Raw genomic sequence first — 20,606 nt, 5'->3', positions numbered from 1 at the left:
CCACCCCACTCTGGGGCCAGCCAGAGGTGGTATTTGCCGGATCTCCGAACTACTCAAATTTTCTGCTACCGGTCCTTTGAACTGCTCAAATTCCTGCTGGATTTCATACCTGCTGTTAAGCAAGCAACAGATGCAGCTTAGACAGAGAAGCTGAAAAAAAAAGAAATCCAACAAATGTCAAACCATCTCTGAACTTTTACTAAGAAGCTGTGGATATGTCCATTTTAAAAAATTCCATTTCGTACATCCATACATAACCTCGAGAGAGCATAACCAACCTTATATAATGCAACTGGTAGAACATAAATATAGACAAGAAGAAATATAGACACCAACTGTTTCAACCTAGGCTCTATGGCAGGACCTAGCTGAGCTTGGATAATCTTGAAAATGCTACCTGTGCTTTGTAGTTGTAGAGAAGATCATTGGACACTTACATGGCAGTGTGTAGATTGGGAAGTTTAAAATGATTCCCCCCCCTCCTAATGTAGCCCTACATTATTAGGGCTATAATGTACGCCCTAATCTATAAAATGAGAGAATGAAAGGATGTTTTAGAGCAGGGGTGTCAAACTCAAGGCCCAGGGGCCAGATCTGGCCCACTGGGTGTTTAGATCTGGCCCGCAGGGCTGCCCAGAAGACAGCGAAGGACTGGCTTGCAGTTCCTCTGCCAGCAAAAACAGAACCCGGGATAGCTGCATGCGACTCTCCTGAGCTCTGTTTTCTCTGGCAGAGGGTTGCAGGAGGCCGTCGCAGTTGAAAACAGAGCTTGGGAGCCCGTTTTCATTGGCAGAGCACTGGGCCACAACAGGCATCCCTGACATGAGTGATGTCAAGCTGGCCACACCCACCCCAGCTCCCCGAGGTCAAACACAACCCTGATGCAGCCCTCAATGAAAACAAGTTTCACACCCCTGTTTTAAAGGATTGCAAATGATTCAGAACTCATCACCAACCTTCAAATCTATTTGCAGATCTTTAACAAGGAAGATCCAGTAAGCCCAAGTAATTACAACTGTTTTTTTCCACCCCAGGAAAATTTTGTAGTTGAATGCTTATGAGAAGAACACTCTTCATGTTATAGGTTTCCATCCCCCTTTATTTATAAGCAGTAGGTTGATTTTATATTAAAGATATATTACAAGAAATGCGGAGAAGAGCAACAAAAATGATTAGGGAAATGGAGGCTAAAACATGAAGAACAGTTGCAGGAATTAGGTATGTCTCGTTTAATGAAAATAAGAATTTGAGGTCATATGACTACAGTGTTCTATTTTCTAAGTGGCTGCCACAAAGAAGAGGGGGTCAGCCTAGCCTCCAAAGGACCTGAAAGCAGGACAGGAAGCACTGGATGGAAGGAGAGGTGAAATCCAGCAGGTTCTAACAGGTTCTGAAGAACCAGTACCGGAAATTTTGAGCACTTTGGAAAACCGGTAACGGAAATTTTGAGTAGTTCGGAGAACCAGAAAAGATCACCTCTGGCTGGCCCCAGAGTGGGGTGGAAATGGAGATTTTGCAATATCCTTCTGCCAGGAGTGAGGAGAGAATGGGGATTTTGCAGTATCCTTTCCCTGCCATACCCACCAAGCCACACCTACCAAGCCACACCACACCCACCAAACCAAACCCACAGAACCGGTAGTAAAAAAAATTGGATTTTACCACTGGATGGAAGGTATCAAGGGAAAAATCAACCTAGAACAAAGGAGAACTTTCCTGACAGAACAATTAATCATTGGAATAACTTGCCTCCAAAAATTATGGGTGTTCCAACACAGATTTTTAAGAAAAAATTGGACAAATATTTCTCTGAAATAGTATAGTGTTTCCTGCTTGAGCTAGGAGTTAGATTATAAGATCTCCAAGGTCAATCAATTTGTCAATCAATTTATTCACAATTAATATTTTAGAATATCAAGGGATATGTTATTGCATATAGCCATACCTCCAAAGAGGTATGTGGCAAGTGAAAAGTAAAAAAGAAAATTAAAAATTATTTTTTTTAAAAAAAAGTCTATGATCTAAAACTAATAATTAAAAAATACATTAAAAAGAAAAAGCAAGAAACTTAAAGGGCAGACTCAATGGACTATTAGGTCTTTTTCTCCCATAGTTTTCTATGTTCCCATAAAAGTATATTTCCCCACAACCTACTCATAGTTGTGATTCATACTGGCATGTATTGATGAAACACTTGTACCCAATTAGACCTAAACTATGACCTGCTTTTGGATTTCACAATATTCATCCCTATCCTCTAAATCTTTTTTTTTTTGGGGGGGGGGGTCTATCATTATTCATTTATTTATAGTGCCTACCTGCAAAGTCATGAGTTTTTCCCATGTCTTTGGTTTCCTAGATATATTATCTAACAATAAGTATAATTTTTCCATAAGCACCCTAGGAAATAATCATATGCTGGAGCAAAGCTTAATTGAGTCAATCCCTATAAATTACTCTGATCTTTGGGAATGAGAATGGATTTACTTTGAGTAATGTCAGCTGGATACATTACTTGGATCCATTAGTTGGATCCAAGAAATGTATGTTGTTGGGAAAAGGAAACAAGGATAACTGGGTATGCAGGAGAAGGTAAATTTTGAGAATTAAAGGAAATTGAATTCTGCTGTGCTATAGATACTTTGAGAAGGCATGGCTTAGTAGAAAAAGGCTGCCATAAGAGATAACAATAGTCATGAAAGTGATCAGGACAAGAACTCAGGAACTGCTTCAATTTCTAGGTTGTATCTTAAAGACCAAAAGCAGAGAATTCAGGTTGGAGAAAATAAAGGTCCTCATTAATGTCACCTCATTATTTGGTTAGAGTAGGGGGGAAGGCTGCATTGAATCAATGAGAAAATTGAACTTCGTATTCAGGATTATTTTTTTATTAACTGTCCCTTTGTATTCAAATCAGGTCTCATAATAATGATATAGCATTTGGGGGAAAAGATGCAGCCCAGTAATCCAGCTGCTGAAGCCAAAATGGAGAAGATCTCCACAGCCACCATGTATTTCCCTTTGGTACTCAAATAGGTTGGAACAAATGATATCCAGACACTACAAAAGACCAACATGCTGAAGGTGATAAATTTGGCTTCATTAAAGCTATCTGGTAACTTCCTAGCTAGGAAGGCTACTGTGAAACTGACAGAAGTCAAGACTCCCAGAAAACTAAGAACGATATAAAACATTGTGGTTGAACCTTCATTACATTGTAGGACAATTTCTTCAGCTATAGAGTGCATGTCAGAATCTGGGAATGGGGGAGAAATTGTCAGCCACACTGTACAAATGGTAAATTGTGCCAGGGAGCAAAATAGGACAATCGAAAAAGCCAGCCTATTCCCCACCCATTTCCTCATTTTGGAACTGGGCCTGGTGGCCATGAAAGCAAGAACAACAATAGTCGTTTTCCCTAATATGCAAGAAAGGGCTACCGAGAATATGATGCCAAAAGCAGCTTGTCGCATGAAACATTTTGCTTGGTCAGGTTGCCCAATGAATAGCAAACTGCAAAGGAATGAGAGCAGGAGAACAATGAGAAGAATGTAGGTGAGACTCCTGTTGTTGGCTTTGACAATGGGTGTGTCCCTCTGTTTAATGAAAATCCCCAGCACCAAAGCTGTGATGAAAGAAAGGAAGAGACTAACACTGGCCAGGGTGATTCCGAGTGGCTCATTGTAAGACAGGAAGGTGGTTGTTTTTAGAATACAAAGGTTTTGAGCCTTGTTTGGATATTGGTCTTCTGAACATTGAAAGCAGTCAACCGCATCTGGAAAAAAACAAAACATCATGTTGAATTTCTAGAAATGCTTCTTTTATATAGGTATATCATTAGTTCGATCACCACATTAGAAGTCAGTTGTAGGAAGTTTGAAAATTAGCATTTTTAATCACAATTAAGAAGACTGAATAGTCTTGCACAACACAGCTCTTACCCATCTGGTTTGAAATTTTCCCTTTTGCACATGGAGCACAATCATAACAGCAAAATGGCTTCCCTTCTATTTTCACCTTCCTGGACCCAGAATAGCAATTGTCATTGCAAACAGAAAGAGGTAGAACCTATCAAGAAGTGAAACCAGGATTTATTAAAACTCAAAAGTTTCAGAACATTCTACTTGAATGTCTTTCAAGAATTGATGGGAAAAGTAACAAAGTAAAAACAACAATTTCACCATTATTCCTCTCATCTTGGACATAAAGGGGAAATTGACAGAATCCCCATCCATTATCCTCCTCCCCCTCCTCCTCTTCCCCCTCCCCCTCCCCCCCATCTTCAGAGTTGGAAGGGATCTTACAAGTACAAGATGTAAAAGTACACCTTGGGTATTTTTATGGGTAGGAGAAGAAAATGTGTTTTGAACCTTACTTGAGAGCAAACAGAATAACAGAGATGAAAGGACTTTGGAGGTCTTCTAGTCCAACCCCATGCTCAAACAGCAGACCCTATTCTATTTCAGACAAATGGATGTCCATTTTTTTCTTAAAAGCCCCCAATGAGGGGCCATCCATAACCCCTGAAGGCAAGTTGTTGATTGTTCTCATTCAGAAAAATTCTCCTTAGTTCTAGGTTGCTTCTGTCCTTGATTAGTTTCCATCCATTGTTTCTAGTTTTGCCTTTTGGTGCTTTGGAAAATAAGTCAACCCCTTCTTCTTTGTGGCAGACCCTCATATATTGGAAGACTGCTATGATGTCCCCCCTAGCCCTTCTTTTCTAAATTCATACACCCAGCTACAGTATTTCTTTCTGTTTCCTGCATTTCACTATTGCCCTGCTGATTCTTTTTTTAAGCATTTCACCACTCCATTGCTGTATACCACCCAAATGAAGAAGAAGAAGAAGAAGAAGAAGAAGAAGAAGAAGAAGAAGAAGAAGAAGAAGAAGAAGAAGAAGAAGAAGAAGAAGAGCAACAGCAACAGCAACAGCAACAGCAACAGCAACAGCAACAGCAACAGCAACAGCAACAGCAACAACAACAACAATAACAATAACAATAACAATAAGTTTATTGATATCGCTGTACCAGGAGATGCCAGAGTAGAAGAAAAAGAACTGGAAAATTTTTTGAAATATTGCGACCTGACCATAGAAACTACACAGTATTTATTTCTGTTTCCTGCATTTCACTATTCCCCTGCTGATTCTTTTTTTAAGCATTCCACCACTCCACTGCTGAATACTACCCAAATAACAACAACAAGAAAAATAACAAGAACAATCATCATCATGGTAGTACAGAAGAAAAAATACAACATTGTTTCCAGAAAGCTGAACTACCCAAAGTCCCAGAGGAGATAAAAAAACATGCTGAATGAAAATATTGTTGTGACTCCGACCCCCGAGCCTGTCCTAACAGAGGGAGAGGACTCAGAAGGTGAAGGAGAGGATTTGGCAAAGCCTCCCTCTCCAGGACCCTCCTCTCTGGCAATGCCTCAGGTTTCCTCCGAAGGCCAAGAGATATGCCAGGAGCAAGGCACTTTGGAGCAGCCACAGATAGAGAGCGAGGGGGATGAGTTTTGGCTGGATCCCAGACAGCGTCGGAAGGATAAGCATGCGCAGCAGAGAAAGAGGCATGGGCGGGCCAGAGATTGAGCTGAGTCACTGTACCACACCCCACAAGGGATAAAAGGAGGTGTGTCGGCTATTCAGGCCTTGTGACGGACAAATTGAAAAGCTCGGAAGTCATATCATGTTTCTAGAGCCCTGTTAGAATCTCTTTTTGGATTTCTTCAGACTGGACTTTGACAATTATTTGCTTTGAGGAATTAATTTGGTATATCGGACTGAGGAGACAAAACCTCCCTTAGTGAGTAAAATCTCTTGGCAGGTAGTTCATGGTTCACTGCCAAGACTGTTATCTTAAAGGAATTCCTGACTGTTTGATTCATTAACTCCTGGCTGTCTGTTTGTGTGTGTGCGTGCGACGGGGACAGAACAGATATAAGTATATCCGAATTAATAGAGGCAATTAAAAAACAGAAAAATAATGGAACGCCAGGGTCTGACGGATTACCATCGGAACTATATATAGAAATACAAGAGTCCTTAGGAGAAATACTAATTAAGATATATAATGCGGTATTAAAAGAAGCAAAGGCACCAGATGTTGTGACCCAGGCCCAAGTAGGTAGTATTAGATGCAAACAGTTCGAAAACAAACATACTTTATTAGAACGGCTGAGAATTAACTCATTCTCAGCATAGTCTAAACTAAATCAAAACAATTTCTTCATAACACAATTCTTCAGTCTTATCACCAACCTTGGTCTATTGTGGCAAACACTGATTTAACACTTATCCAAAATTATAGACCTATATCACTGCTGAATTCGGACTACAAAATATTTATGGCAATAATGGCTGAAAGACTAAAAAGATATTTGAATAATTTTATGCACATTGACCAAAATGGTTTTTTTTGCCGAAACGGCAATTAAGAAATAATATGAGGACAGTATTGGATGTGTTAGAATACTATGAAGTGCAGAGTGAGACACAAATGTCATTGATTTTTCTAGACGCACAAAAAGCTTTTGATAATGTGAATTGGGACTATATATTGAAACAGTTAAAATATATGGAATTCGGTGAAAACTTTATGAATGTGTTTAAAGCAATATACTCTAATCAAGAGGCAAGAGTAATAATAAATGGGAAGTAACACAAAATTTTGCCCCGGGAAGTGGAGTGGGTGCCTTGGCTGCTCCTGCTGCACCAGAGACAGAGGCGCAACAGGTGAGACGGTGGTCACCCCTGGAAGGCTTGGAATGGCAGTGCCCGGATCCGCTCCAAGGACTTTAAAAGCAGTGGAAATCGGCTGTCATGCTGCATGACCCCCAAGGTGTCTCCACAGAGCAGACCCACGCCCAAGGAGCATGATCTGGGGATGGCTTTGGCCAGCCCAACCCAGACAAGGCCAGAAGGGATGAATTCCCTGACTCTGGTTCAGCCGGCCAGGGATGGGACTTTGGGCACGGTCTGCTGCGAAAGACCAGGAGCAAAGACACACACACACAACCCGTGCACACACCAGTACTGGTGAGGTTTTTAGTGAGCAGGGAAGGAAGCCAGACTTGCCTTCACAGGTACGAAAGCTTCCTACAAATGGAAAAATGCAAGGAGCAAGCATGTGCTTCTTTTTGCACTTCGTCCTGGCTTTTTTTCCATTTGGAAGACTGAGAGGAGGAGGAAGAAGAAGAAGACAAGGGCGACTAGCCCGGGCACGTGAAGCAAGGTGTGAAAATCTTGGAGCCTTGGTAGTACAGTGGTTTAAAGCACCCTGTTATTAAGACCAGCTGCCTGCAATTACTGCAGGTTCGAATCTCGCCAGGCTCAAGGTTGACTCAGCCTTCCATCCTTTCTAAGGTAGGTAAATTGAGGACCCAGTTGTGGGGGCAATAAGCTGACTTTGTATAAATATACAAAAGGATGAAGGCTATTGCTGAGCACATTGTAAGCCTCCCTGAGCCTCCGGAGAAGGGCGGCATATAAATCAAATTAAAAAAAATAAATAAATTAATTAAAAAAAAATCTGCAGCAGGAAGCTTGGGGTGAGTGAAAAGGGGGAGAAACTCTCTCCCCCCCCCATCATCTCCCAGACTGGGTGGCTGAGGTGGAAAGGCGGGCAATCTTCAGGGCTAGGAAGCGTTGGGTCTGGCTTGATGAGGTGGGGTCAGGCTGGTCAGGTGCTGTTAACAATGCTTTAAAAAGTAAAAAAACCTTGGGCACACCCACCCAGTCACATGACCACCACCAAGCCACGCCCACCAAGCCACGCCCACAGAACCGGTGGCCAAACTATTTAGATTTCACCACTGCCTACTAGGAATTATAAAAGAGAATTATAGCAAAGAATCAATATACTTAATGCTTCATGTGATAACAGCAGCAAGGTTGGTTTATGCACAATACTGGAAAAAGGAAAAAATCCTCCCAGAAGAAGAAATAATAAGGAAGATTTTGACTTGTGCAGAAATGGACAGGCTGATACTAGAACTCAATAACAAGAATGAGACAGAATACTATAAAATCTGGAATAAAGTGTATTATTGGCTGGAAAGGAGAAAAGGAGTTCCAACAAAAAAGATTTAGGGTCTGTAGAATTAATACTGGATAGTATTAATAAATGTAAATAGTAAACAAATAGTAAATAGATAGTAAATGAAAACAAGGGATATGTATATAAGAACAAAGTAGCATTGTATGTTAAATAGTAATTACATTTGTTATTATGGAGAGAATATGTATGGATATGTTAAGACCAGGATGATCACACTGTGTCCAATGTTTTTAATGTTTATTAAATAAAAAACTTTTTATTAAAAAATACCCAATCATCATCGCGATCTGGCCATCAAAACTACACGGCTATGAATGAAACATGTAACAGTGATACCCATTGTCATCAGGGCACTTGGTACCATGTCAAAGAATTTTACAAAACACTTCAAGAAATTACAACTTCCTGCAATAACACCAGCAGAATTGCAAAAACCTGTGCTACTCGGAACATCATATCTTTTAAGAAGGTACCTGGTTGATACCTAGGACGCTGGCAGCAATCATTAGCCCCAGTCAATGGCATTTGTGATGCATTTTTGAATGTTCAGTTGACTGAGTTTCATGTTTAATGAATAAAAGAGAATAATAATAATAATAATCTGCAGCTTCCTGCTGTAACGCCAGCGGAGCTGCAAAAGACTGTGCTACTCAGGACAACATACATTTTAAGAACATACTTGGTCGATAACGTAGGATGTTGGCAGCAACCTATATCAGTGCCAGTCAATAATATTTGTGATACATTTTTAAATGTTCAGTTGGCTAAGTTTCATGTTTAATGAATAAATGTAAATAATAACAACCATCCAGGCAGCCCCGATGAATGACCATTGAAGAAAGAAAGCAGAGTTTGAGGATGGTGGGGGGGGCATACTTGCCAGCGTAAACCAGCATACATAGGAAAGATAGCAGATGGGGGAAACCTGCACTTTTGATATGGGGAAATGATTAGGAATAGCCTTCCCAGCACCTTAGGATAGGCTGAGGACAATTGTATTATTTCCAGTGTAACAGGGATGGGTTCTAATTTTTTTTACTACCGGTTCTGTGGGCGTGGCTTATTTTGTGGGTGTGGCTTGGAGGTCATGTGACTAGGTGGGCGTGGCTAGCTGGTCAGAGTCATTTCTGGAAGGTCCTCGCACTTACGACCAGTCCTCGCACTTACGACCCGACTCATTTGTTTGTTTCTAACACTGATCAGCTGTAGGACGGCCCTTTGAAGCGCCACGGCAAGAGTTTAAACAGTTTTTTTCCCTCTAGTCATCAGCTGGGACTCAGGAGGCAGCAATAGATTGAGGGTGGGACCAAATAAAAGATAAGAATAACGTGGGTGGGTGGGGGGCTGGGAGGGCAGGGGGGAGAACCGGTTCGGTGACATCATATCATCACCGCTACCGGCTCAGCCGAACCGGACCGAACTGGGAGGAACCCACCACTGCAGTGTACCTAAAATGGTAGGTGGCCATTCATCTGTTGCTGAAGAAAAGAAGAATGGTGGTTCAGCCCATACTTTGAAAGTAAAAGAGAAAAAAGAATGTTTTTAAAACAAATAAGAAAAAAAGTGTAACAAGTAGCTGCAGGCTTGTTTGAACATACAATTGAAAGCAACAAAGGAAAGGATGTTGAGGTTGTTTCCAAGGACTCAATAAGAAGCAAAGTGGATAATACACAGAAGACATGTAGAAGAGATTATCTCTAGGAAAGAAACCAAACCACAACTTTTTAAAAAGGGAAGAAGAATGAGGATATTTTGGTGACAAGTTTAAAAGATGGCCTTGCCAGCTATAATGCATGCCTAAGAAATGAGGACATTGAGGATAAAGAAGAAAGAAAAAGATAGATAGCAGCACATGATGCAGATTTCACATTAATATCAAGAGGATCATAGATGGCAACAATAACTGTCAGGCCCAAGCAAGCAAGCAACAAGAATGTTTAGGAGGTTGGAGGCTAAAACTTATGAAGAATGGTTACAGAGTATGTCCATTGGGTATGTCTAGTCTAATGAAAAAGAAGGACTAGGAGTGACATAATAGCAGTGTTCCAATATTTGAGGGTTCCTACAAAGACAAGGGGGTCAAACTTTTTTCCCAAGCACCAAAAGGCAAGACGAGAAACAATGGATGGAAACTAACCAAGGAGACAAGCAACCAAAAAATAAGAAGAAATATCCTAATGATGAGAGTAACCAACCAATGGCACAGCGTGCCTTCAGAAGTTGTGGGTGCTCCATCACTGGAGTTTTTCAAAAAGAGACTGGACAACCATTTATGTGAAATGGTATAGGGTCTCCTGCTCGAGCAGGGGGTTGGACTAGAAGACCTCCAATGTTGCTTCCAACTTTATTATTCTAAGTACTATGCTCAATAGATCAACACATGAAGAGTTTAAATTGACTAGTTCAACTTGTTCAACTAGTTCAAGTGATTGGACTAAAAGACCGCCAAGATCCCTTCCAGCTCTATTCCGATTGATTGATGGACTATCTTATGGCAAATACTATCTATAATACGGGAATCTCTCCAGACTGCTTGACTTCCCTGGGAAACATATAGATAAGGTTCCATGGAGCTTGGGAAGATGTGGGTCCTTGATGGCTTGTGACTTTGCAATGATTCAAAGCTAATTGACAATGTGTCAGAATGGAGTAATTGGCAACTCCAAAATTCATCTAATAAATGTTCTGTCCTACACATTGGCAATAAAAATCAGAACACCAAATTACAAGTTGGGCAGAAACGATCTCGTATTCGAACCTCGCTTTGTCAAGGACCTAGGAGTACTAATCTCAAACAATCTAAGCCCCAGAGCTCACTGTAACAGCATTGCCAAAAAGGCATTAAGAGTTGTTGAGCTAATTTTGCGAAGCTTCTTCTCCGGTAACACTGTATTGCTAACTAGGGTATACAAAACCTTTGCCAGACCAATTCTTGAATACAGCTTGTCCACCTGGAACCCACACTGTATATCGGACATTAACATGATTGAGCAGGTTCAGAAGTATTTTTAAAAAAAGAGTACTTCACTCCTCTACTCACAATAGAATTCCCTATGCCACCAGGCTTGAAATTTTGGGCTTCGTGAATCTGGAACTGCACCACCTGCAGTTCGATCTAAGCATAGTACACAAAATTGTTTGCTATAATGTCTTGCCTGTCAATGACTTCTTCAACTTCAACCACAATAATACACAGGCAAACAATCGATACAAACTCAAGGTAAACTGCTTCAAACTCGATTGCAGAAAATAGAACTTCAGCAACAGAGTGGTTGCTAAAAAAGAGAAGACTAACGGGAAAATGTTATTTTTTTGTGGGGAAAATCAATGTTCAGATTAACGGGACTGTTTAACAGAAAATTGAGATATTTCTTATGTCTTGTTATTACTTTGTGAATTATATGACAGCTTTAAATATTTTAGCAACTTTCAAATATATATTTAAACTAGACAAGCTTGAAATGCCAGCAGGAATAGACAGCAGCTATTGGATTAAATTCTGCTAAAACCATAAACATTTAATGAGGATCAGTATATTATTTTGCTTTACAGAGATGTAAGTCTTTGTATTTCAAAATCTCTGGTCATTATTTCTTTGTCTCTGGTCATTATTTCTTCGGTCTGACAACTTTAAATGTAAGATCCATTTGAATCAATAATTCTGGAAACAAGAAGGGAAGAGCCTTGGTGGCGCAGCAGACTAAAGTGTGGTTAAGTAACACCAGCTGCCTGCAATTACTGCAAGTTCAAATCTCACCAGGCTCAAGGTTGACTCAGCCTTCCATCCTTTTGAGGCAAGTAAAATGAGGACCCAGATTGTGGGGGCAATAAGCTGACTTTGTATAAAAAAGAACACTGCTTGGGGGGGCCAAAAGCCCTATTAAGCAGGTATATACAAAAGTATGAAGGCTATTGCTTGACGCATTGTAAGCCGCCCTGAGTCTCTGGAGAAGGGCAGCATATAAATAGAACCAATAAATAAATAAATAAATAAATAAATAAATAAATAAATAAATAAATAAATAAATAAATAAATAAATAAATAAATAAATAAATGAATGGGGAAGAATACACAGTTTGAAATCTGAGCAGGAAATACCTGGTTAAACATGGTAGGCCAAGTGATGTCTTGTGCAGAAATGGTGAATAGCTTATCTGGAGAAGCCGCTGGGTTAATCTTTCCAACTTTGACTTTAACAAAGGTCCTGTTTGGGAATGTGACCCAGTTGATAAGGTCAAATCCAGTGTCTAAATCCCCATTTTCATTAAAGGAAATTTTCTCTCCTGCAGTGTTATTGAATGCAATGGTTCTCAAATAGTGATGTAACTAAAAGGAAGCAAAGCTTGGTAATTAAAAAGAAGGTAAGGGGAAGGGAGGGGAGGGAAGGGAGAGGGAGAAAGAAGGGAGGGAGGGAGGGAGATCAATATCAATGGTATTAAATTATGGATAATGATTTAATACAACTGAGTTCATTAATAGAATTAGTGTTTTGTAACCCCTCATCCATGTTTCTCCCCTGCCACAGATGTTTTGAACCCATTCCAAACAGGCACATTTTATTGCACCTTAATCATTTCCTCTATACTGTTGTGTTATTGTTGTAGCCTTTTTACCTATTCACAGTTACAAAGGTTTCTCTAGGTCCCAAAAGGATATGGAAAACGGAGTAGCAGGAGTCTTAAAATCATAGGTGTCATTGGTGTATTCATAAGAGTAGGACAGAGCACTGCATTAGAGAGAAGAACAATGGGAAATGTTCATTCAGTCTCTTATTACCTGCCATGCCTTTTGAGTCAAAAACATTTCTCTCCCAACTTTTGCTCTTGTTTTATGTTTAGGGGAAAACATGGCTTGTAAAGCATGTGCCACAGCATAAACTGCATTGTAGGTGCTGTAACTCTGTCCAGTCATGGTGGTGTCAAACACAGACTTAGGTAGATTCTCCAACTTCTCTTCTCCAGTGCACAATCTCCCAGCGTCTTCATCTAAATTATCTTTAGGAAAGGAGCATTCAAAAACATCTTTCCAAAACATTCTCAATAAATGGTCTTCCACTTCTGAAGTTGGGTTTCTCATCTGAAGGAATTTATTAAATCCAGAAATCTCCTTGGAAGAAACTTCAAAACTTATAACACCATGGAAAATGTCCATAGCAATAGTTTTTTGAAAGGGAACGGATGTAAACTCCATCTGGGCTGGCATTATCCAAACTTTATCTTTTCTCTCGATGGGTATATCATCAAAGTCTCCATAATAGGGCAACAATCTAAAAGTCATGGTAACTTGGTTTTCACCATATAGGATAATGACATTGGTAGTGCTGTTCATGACAGTAATGTACATTTTGCTAAAATATTTAGAGGCTTCCGCAAAATCATTAGAAAATGTTTGCTGGGGCATCTCTTCTATGAACGCAAAGCAGATACTTTGTTGGGAAAACAACAGAACAGCATTTTGAATGAATCTGTCTCCACTCTCATTACGTTGGAAAATTAGCCCAATCCATGTCCACCTAAAATACAACAGCAACTGGAGAATAGCCATAATCTGTTGGTCACCATCTGGGAAAAAGCGATGGAAGAAAGCAGCTTGTATCTGGTCATCTCTCATAGGAGAAGATCCATATATCAGCTAAATGTAGAAGAAGAAAAAAAAGGAGGGGCATGATTTTCCAAAGTGAAGTATTTATTATTTTTGAAAAATCTTTGCTGTAAACATTAATGCAAACATTAATAGATATCTAATCTTGTTCATAAAAACCTGATGTTTAGAAGTAGTATAATTACAAAGCTAAAGACAGAAATGCATTAATTTGTGAGCGAGATGGCAAAATCAACAGTTTTAATTAAAGGGAACAATTGACTTAGTTTTGTTTCCACCTGGGAACCACTTCTGAATTCACAATTAAAATGGGAAAAAAATGAAACTGCTTATAGTTTTTGATGATTTGATCGACTTTGTTGTTATAAAAATGGTTTGAATTAACGGGAAATGTAAAGAAAAGATTGAGGTTGTAGCTTTTTCATATACCCTACTGCGAGTAAAAAAAATCAGAAACCTTAAATCTAGGCAACAACTGCAGAACGAGAGGGTAAATCTAGCTTGGTGGCTGTATTTCCCAATTCAGTCAAGATATGAGAAAGATGTTAGAACATAGGGTGTAAATAAAGAATCAACAGCATTTGACAAAATGTTAATGGTGACAAATGAAAAATTGATATATATATATATATATATATATATATATATATATATATATATATATATATATATATAATTATTTACTGAACTATAAAATGGAGGAAGAAATAGTTAAAGAAATGATGATTGCCTGGGCAAAAAAATTCATTTATAATATAGAATTAGAGAAATGGCAAAAACTTTGGGACAGAAATTACAAATCGACTATGGCCTCGGCATACAAAGAAAACCTATACAAAATGTTTTATAGGTGGCATTTATCACCTGCGAGATTGGCGAAAATGTTCAGTAACCTATCCGCCAAATGCTGGAAATGCAACCAGACCCCAGGCACCTATTACCATATGAGGTGGACATGCGGTAAAGCAAGAAAATATTCGGACAACACGCATAACTGGCTGAAAATGATAACTGAACAAAATATTGAGTTTAAACCAGAAACATGCCTCTTAGGTATACTATAAGAGAGTTATGATAAAGTGACCACATATTTAGTGTTACATATACTGACGGCAGCAGGGATCATATATGCTAAATACTGGAAAAATATTAACATCCCACTGGACGAGGTTTTAATTAGAAAAATTTGGGACTGTGCTGAAATGGACAGACTAATTTTAAAAATTAAAGATAAAGAAGATTCAGAATACTATCACATGGAATAAATTTTATGAATGGATAGAGAAAAGAGGTAGAAATTAGAGAAAGTAAGATTATGAATGTTAATATTATCAATATTGAAAATAAAGAGGTACTGTAAATTGTACTGTAAATAAAGAGGTACTGTAAATGATAAAAATGTAAATCAGCTAATGTAAGAAGAAACCTAGTTTAAGTTTTTGGGTTATATTATTATTACTGCTATTATATTATTACTTTCGCTATAAGTTTGTGTGCTAATATTTACTAACAACTTTCTTTGGCTTTGTTCTGTTTGTAAATGATACTCTGACAATGCACTGTTTTTCAAAAATGTTTATGAATAAAATTTATAAAAATGAAATTTAAAAAAATCAGAAAACACTGGTTTTTAATTTTCTTTCTACACCTTTGTTTATTTCTTTTTCTTTCTTGATTTTTCTTGACTTTATCTTTCCTCTTCTTTACCTTTCTTGATATCAAAAGATATCTATTATATATTTTATCATATAATAGACTTTAATAAAAACAATTAAAAGAAGAATGTTATAACCATCTCATTCAGGAAATGTTATAACCATCTCAGAATTGACTCTCCCTAATTCATTGCAGTATAAAAGAAGCTGAGGAGGGAAGCACTTTTAGGGGTGCTTACCTGGGGCATCTTGTAGACATTCAAAACATTTGCCATGAAGGGACAGATGTTAGAGTTAGGTCCTGCAATAACAGACACTGCCCACTCCTTAGTATCACACTTATAATTGGGGATGAATCTACCCCGTGTTGAGAGGAGCTCCATTGAAGCCAAGTAGGTCCATCTCGCCATGAAATAACTGTTAGAGAGGTGCATACCCAGAGTCACGTTGAATAAAATGTGATTGTTTTCATTGATCTCCTTTACAGCAAAAACTAAGGCCAGGATATGTTGGTAGTTCTGTAGATAAAATCTACACAGATACATTACAAATCATATTTCTTCTCTTAAAAAATGTGGCATTATGTATACTTTATTTACAATTCTGCTAAATGCTAAGAAGAAAAAAACAGATTGCATAGTACCATGCAAGAAGAAAGCATGTAAATGCGTTAGCACTCCAAAATTTTTCACTTTGCCACAGATGGATTGAATGATAGCAATAATATATAAATTACATAACCAACACACACCCACCCACACCCACCCACACTTATACATATATACAGAGAGAGAGAGAGAGTGGGGGGGGGACGAGAGAGAGAAAGAGAGAGGAATTTTTGAGAGTTGTCTAAAACATTATGTTTCAATGAAAGGGAAAATGGTCTTGGACAAAATATTATTTTTTTTAAGCCAGCTGTTATGATTTCTAAAAATGATTCACTAGGAAACTGATGGATTGCTTGAAGGAACATTAATAATAACATTATGATCTACCTGTAATTCTCAGACCTACTTCTAAGTCTTGTATTTTTTGCTCTTCTGTCTTCACTTTGGATACTTTTATGGGTAGAGGAGGAAAATGTATTTTAAACCTTACTTGAGAGTAAACAGAATAACAGAGCTGAAAGGAACTTTGGAAGTCAGGAAACCCTATGCCATTTCAGACAAATGATTATCCAATCTCTTCTTAAAAACCTCCAGTGCTGAAGCTTTCACAACTTCTGGAGGCAAATTGTTCTGATTAATTGTCCTCACTGTCAGGACAGTTCTCCTTAGTTCTAGGTTGCTTCTCTCCTTGATTAGTTTCCATCCATTGCTTCTTGTCCTACATTCAGATGCTTTGGAGAATAGCTTGACTCACTCTTCTTTGTGGCAGCTCCTTTGATATTGGAACATTGTAAGATGTCCTTCTTTTCATTAAACTAGATATACCCAATTCCTGCAACCGTTCTTCATATGTTCCATATAAATGATGTATGGAACTCTTTTTCTGGAATCACTTATCTAGGAAAAGTTGTACCGGTTTCATTGGGGCAGCCCTACATTTGTACTCCATACATGCTGAACAAACAAATTAAAAGTACTACATAGTGCCATTGTTCCCTAATATTCAGAAGAAAAATTAAACTGGGAAAGGTTGACATTCAATTAGCTATAAACAGTGTTTCAATAATAGAGCACTGAAAATTCATTCCACAGAAAGAAAATGAAAAAAGCCCAATATAGAATTTGAACAGAAGCTCTGGGATGAAATCTGCCTTAAACATGTGCATATCTATGTGTGTTTGTAATTTATTTGCCAGGTAAAATATATCAGTGGAAATCCATTTCTATTAGCTTAAGAATGAAGGAACCAGGAGAAATAATTTGTGCTGCAAGCAATACCACTAATTAACTCAGTCCAGGCATCTTCTTAGAGAAAGATATCTGGTTTGAGACATGCTACAGCTAAGAAGAGAAAGTCTTTACATGAACACATCAAACAGTTCTTCAGATGGATGTCTTCTGAAATCCACTCGATCAGACATCATGTAGAATTGAGAGAGTATCCCAGCTATCGTGAAATCTCCTGGCATAAAATACTTGTGCTTAATAAATTGAGGTTTCCCCATGGAACATGCTTCAGTATGAGAAATAAGGCATGAAACCCCTGGCAATAGGACTGCTATTACTGCCAGGAAAAATACCATCTTTTTCAAGAAGATTTTCATCCCCAGATATGAATCAGTGCCATCTGCAACAATGAAACATTAAAAGAAGAAGAAGAAGAAGCTCTAATTATTTAAAATAGTCCACATACATATTCTTTCTCAGATTATGACATTTCTAGCCCTCTGGTTCCACAAATAATAGCACCTTTCAGTCTTCACCTGATTTTGGGGAGTTGTCCCTTGGACATCCCTAAGGATTTGAGAAGTTGCATTACCAAGACTCTGCTGGTAATTATAGAGAAATCGATGGATGTTCAGTGAAGCTCCTGAGAGATTTTGAGTAAGAAATAGGATGATAACATCCATGGGCTCAGAACCAAAGGGCCCATAACTGACAATTATATTGGAGCTAGAAGGAAAAAAACCCAATCCCAATGAAAAAATATCTTTAAAAAAACATTTTACTAATTCTATGCCTTTAAATATGGAATTCTCTGGAACAATAGAACATTGTCTCCCACTGTGATGAATTCTTGGAAGCAGATTAAAAAATGACTGATCCAAAAAGCCAAAGACAAGCAGTCCCATCCTATTGTAGACTTCCACACAGACCCCTTTATTCTTTTGGGAGGGTCTTTAACTACTTTCAGTTATTGTATTTGTAGTTCAATTTTATCATGATGTTTGGTTTAAATGTCCTAATAGAAGCAGGTCTGTAAGTTTCTGAAAATCCTTTGGGATTAGAGCAGGGTGTAATGCCTCGTAACTATGCAAAGAAATAAATGTCATTGGAGATAAGTTTTCAATTGGGCTACATTTACAAGGTGAATAAATTTCAGAACAGAAAGTTCTAAAATCTTGGAAAGCCATATTTTTAACACAGTTACAAAATAAAATATTGCTTGGATCTTTAGCTCATTTCAATGAGTCAATGAGTTCACTGTTAATCCATATTCTCAAAGTAACATAAAGTGGGTCATATTTTTCCCCCCAGGTTGATGAATGACATGAGCCTAATGTGATCAAACCAATTAATTGAATGTATCCTTTAATATTCTACTGGTTGTTGTCAGATTCCTATGGGGTTATATAGGGGTTATGAGGCGTAATGGTGCAGTGGTTAGAGTGCAGTACTGCAGGCTACTTCTGCTGACTGCTGGCTGACTGCAATTTGGTAGTTCAAATTTCACCAGGCTCAACTCAGCCTTCCATCTTTCTAAGGTTGATAAAATGAGAAAAAGTGAAAAAGTGGGGGCTGCTTTCTGCCTCTAAAAAGACATGTTTCTCCATTTCTCCCTTTGCGAAAATATAATATTCTGCCCTTTTTAATATTCCTCAAAATATTTCATTCCTCTGGGAGGGGGTAGGTGCTGAATTTCTACAAAAGAATTAAAGGATGTTTTAGAGGATTGCAAGTAATTCAGAAGTCATCACCAGATGTGCAGCCAACCTCTAGATCTGTTTGGAGATCTTCAACAAGGAAGATCCATTAAGTCTAAGTAATTGTAACTGTTTTTTCCACGCCAGGAAAATTTTGTGGTTGAATGGCTATGAGAAGGAGACTCCTCGTGTTATAGGCTCCAATCCCCCTTTATTTATAAGCAGCCGGTTGATTTTATATTAAAAAGATGTTGACACACTCTAGAAAGAATGCAGAGAAGAGGAACAAAAATGATTAGGGAACTGGAGGTTGAAACATGACGGATGATTGCAGGAATTAGGTATGTGGAGTTTAATGAAAAGAAGAATTTGGGGTCATATGATTGCAGTGTTCGACCATGTTTCCCCCAAATAAGACTCAATCTTATATTTTGGGGGGCTCCAAAATAAGCACTAGGGCTTATTTTCAGGGAAATATGATTTTGAAGTAATCAGCCTGCATAGGGGGACCGATGGTATTAGGCAGCAGCTGCAGTCTGCTGGTCCCTTGGTTGGCACACTCTGGGGCTGACCAGCTCACAAATCGCAACTGAGTTGATTCCCTATCCAAGCAGCAGATGGAGATAGAGGCATGGAGGGAAGGCAGGCCATTTGGACATGCCATGAGGACTGCAAAAAAGCCAAGAGTTGGTGGGCTTGAGTCAGCAGGCAGCCCTGGGAACCCATAGTGGCAATAGCAACCGATGGAAGCAGAGGCGTGGGGTAGAAGGCACGTGAACCAGATGCACCATGCAGGATGCAAGCAAGCTGAGAGATGTGAAGATGAGCCTCCTGTGGTTGTCCGCCACTCCGGTAGGCTTGTATTCACATCTCTTGGCTTGCCTGTGGCTTACGCAGCATGTCAGGATCACCTGCCTTTTGCCCTGTGATTCTGCCTCCATCTGCTGCTGGTGCCGCCATGTGAAGACAAGCCTCTTGTGATTGGCTGCTGCTCCAGCCCATTGACTCTTGGCTTTTCCACAGCTTCTGCCTCTGTCTGATGCTTGTACAGGTAATCAACTCATCTGTGCTACGTGGTCTGCAGCTGCTGCAAGATACTTTCGGCCCATGCATGTGTTCTGTCCCCATACCACGCACACACACCCACAGATGGCCCAGAGTTAATAAGCCACATGACAAAACTCTTTGATGATAAAGCTGGCAGCAACCCAGTGGCTAGCTGCCAATTCAGACTTTACTCACACAAAACAAAGATTAATCCAAATGCAGTCCGATAAAGCAGGCAAAGTCCAGTAAAGCAGAGATCATGGAGTATTTCCAGTTTTTGCTCGTCACAAACTGAACCGGCCACCACACCCACATTTATACCCTGTGGGGTGTGGTCCAGTGACTCAGCTAATCTCTGGCATGCCTTCCCCTCTGCTGCGCACGCTTCTCCCTGCGCCTCTGTCGAGGGTCCAGCCAGCACTTATCTACTTCGTCGCTGTCCACCTGTGGCTGCAGGGACGTGCTTGGCTCTGAGCCTATCGTTTGGCCTTCGGTGTCCTGCGGAGGCATTGCCAGAGAGGAGGGTCCTGGAGAGGGAGGCCTTGCCAACTCCTCTCCCTCACTCTCAGGGTCTGCATCTGTCAATAGCCCAGGCTCAGGCAACGGAGCCACAACAGCATGCTCGTTGCCTCCGGTGTAGGGCACACCTTCTCCTTTAACAAGGGCTTATATTTGGGGTAGAGCTTATATTATGCACAGGCTTG

The 20,606-nt window shown here is 39.4% G+C and overlaps 1 protein-coding gene across 1 annotated transcript; it reads right to left on the bottom strand.

Moving 5' to 3' along the window:
- Nucleotides 1–2,879: 2,879 nt before the first annotated feature.
- Nucleotides 2,880–17,352, bottom strand: LOC139324237 (vomeronasal type-2 receptor 26-like). The gene is made up of 6 exons (XM_070953954.1): nucleotides 17,294–17,352; nucleotides 15,563–15,854; nucleotides 12,844–13,698; nucleotides 12,166–12,393; nucleotides 3,942–4,068; nucleotides 2,880–3,775 (listed from the first exon to the last, which is right to left on the bottom strand). The coding sequence occupies exons 1-6, from the start codon at nucleotides 17,350–17,352 to the stop codon at nucleotides 2,880–2,882; spliced, it is 2,457 nt and encodes an 818-aa protein (XP_070810055.1).
- Between the last annotated feature and the right edge of the window lie 3,254 nt (nucleotides 17,353–20,606).

The sequence above is a fragment of the Pituophis catenifer genome, unplaced genomic scaffold (genome assembly GCF_029215685.1).
Source record: "Pituophis catenifer annectens isolate HBS135680 unplaced genomic scaffold, rPitCat1.0.hap2 SCAF_15, whole genome shotgun sequence".
Lineage (NCBI taxonomy): Eukaryota > Metazoa > Chordata > Lepidosauria > Squamata > Colubridae > Pituophis > Pituophis catenifer.
The sequence above is the reverse complement of the archived record's forward strand: the minus strand, read 5'-3'. Positions and strand labels throughout refer to the sequence as shown.

Excerpts from the sequence above, each read along its gene's own strand:
- LOC139324237 (XM_070953954.1), bottom strand. The coding sequence starts at position 17,352 with ATGTCTGATCGAGTGGATTTCAGAAGACATCCATCTGAAGAACTGTTT. Across the intron at positions 15,855-17,293 it reads GAACTGTTTGATGTGTTCAT|ATTTTATCTACAGAACTACC; the intron begins GTAAAGACTTTC and ends GTATCTGTGTAG. Across the intron at positions 13,699-15,562 it reads ATGTCTACAAGATGCCCCAG|CTGATATATGGATCTTCTCC; the intron begins GTAAGCACCCCT and ends TTCTACATTTAG.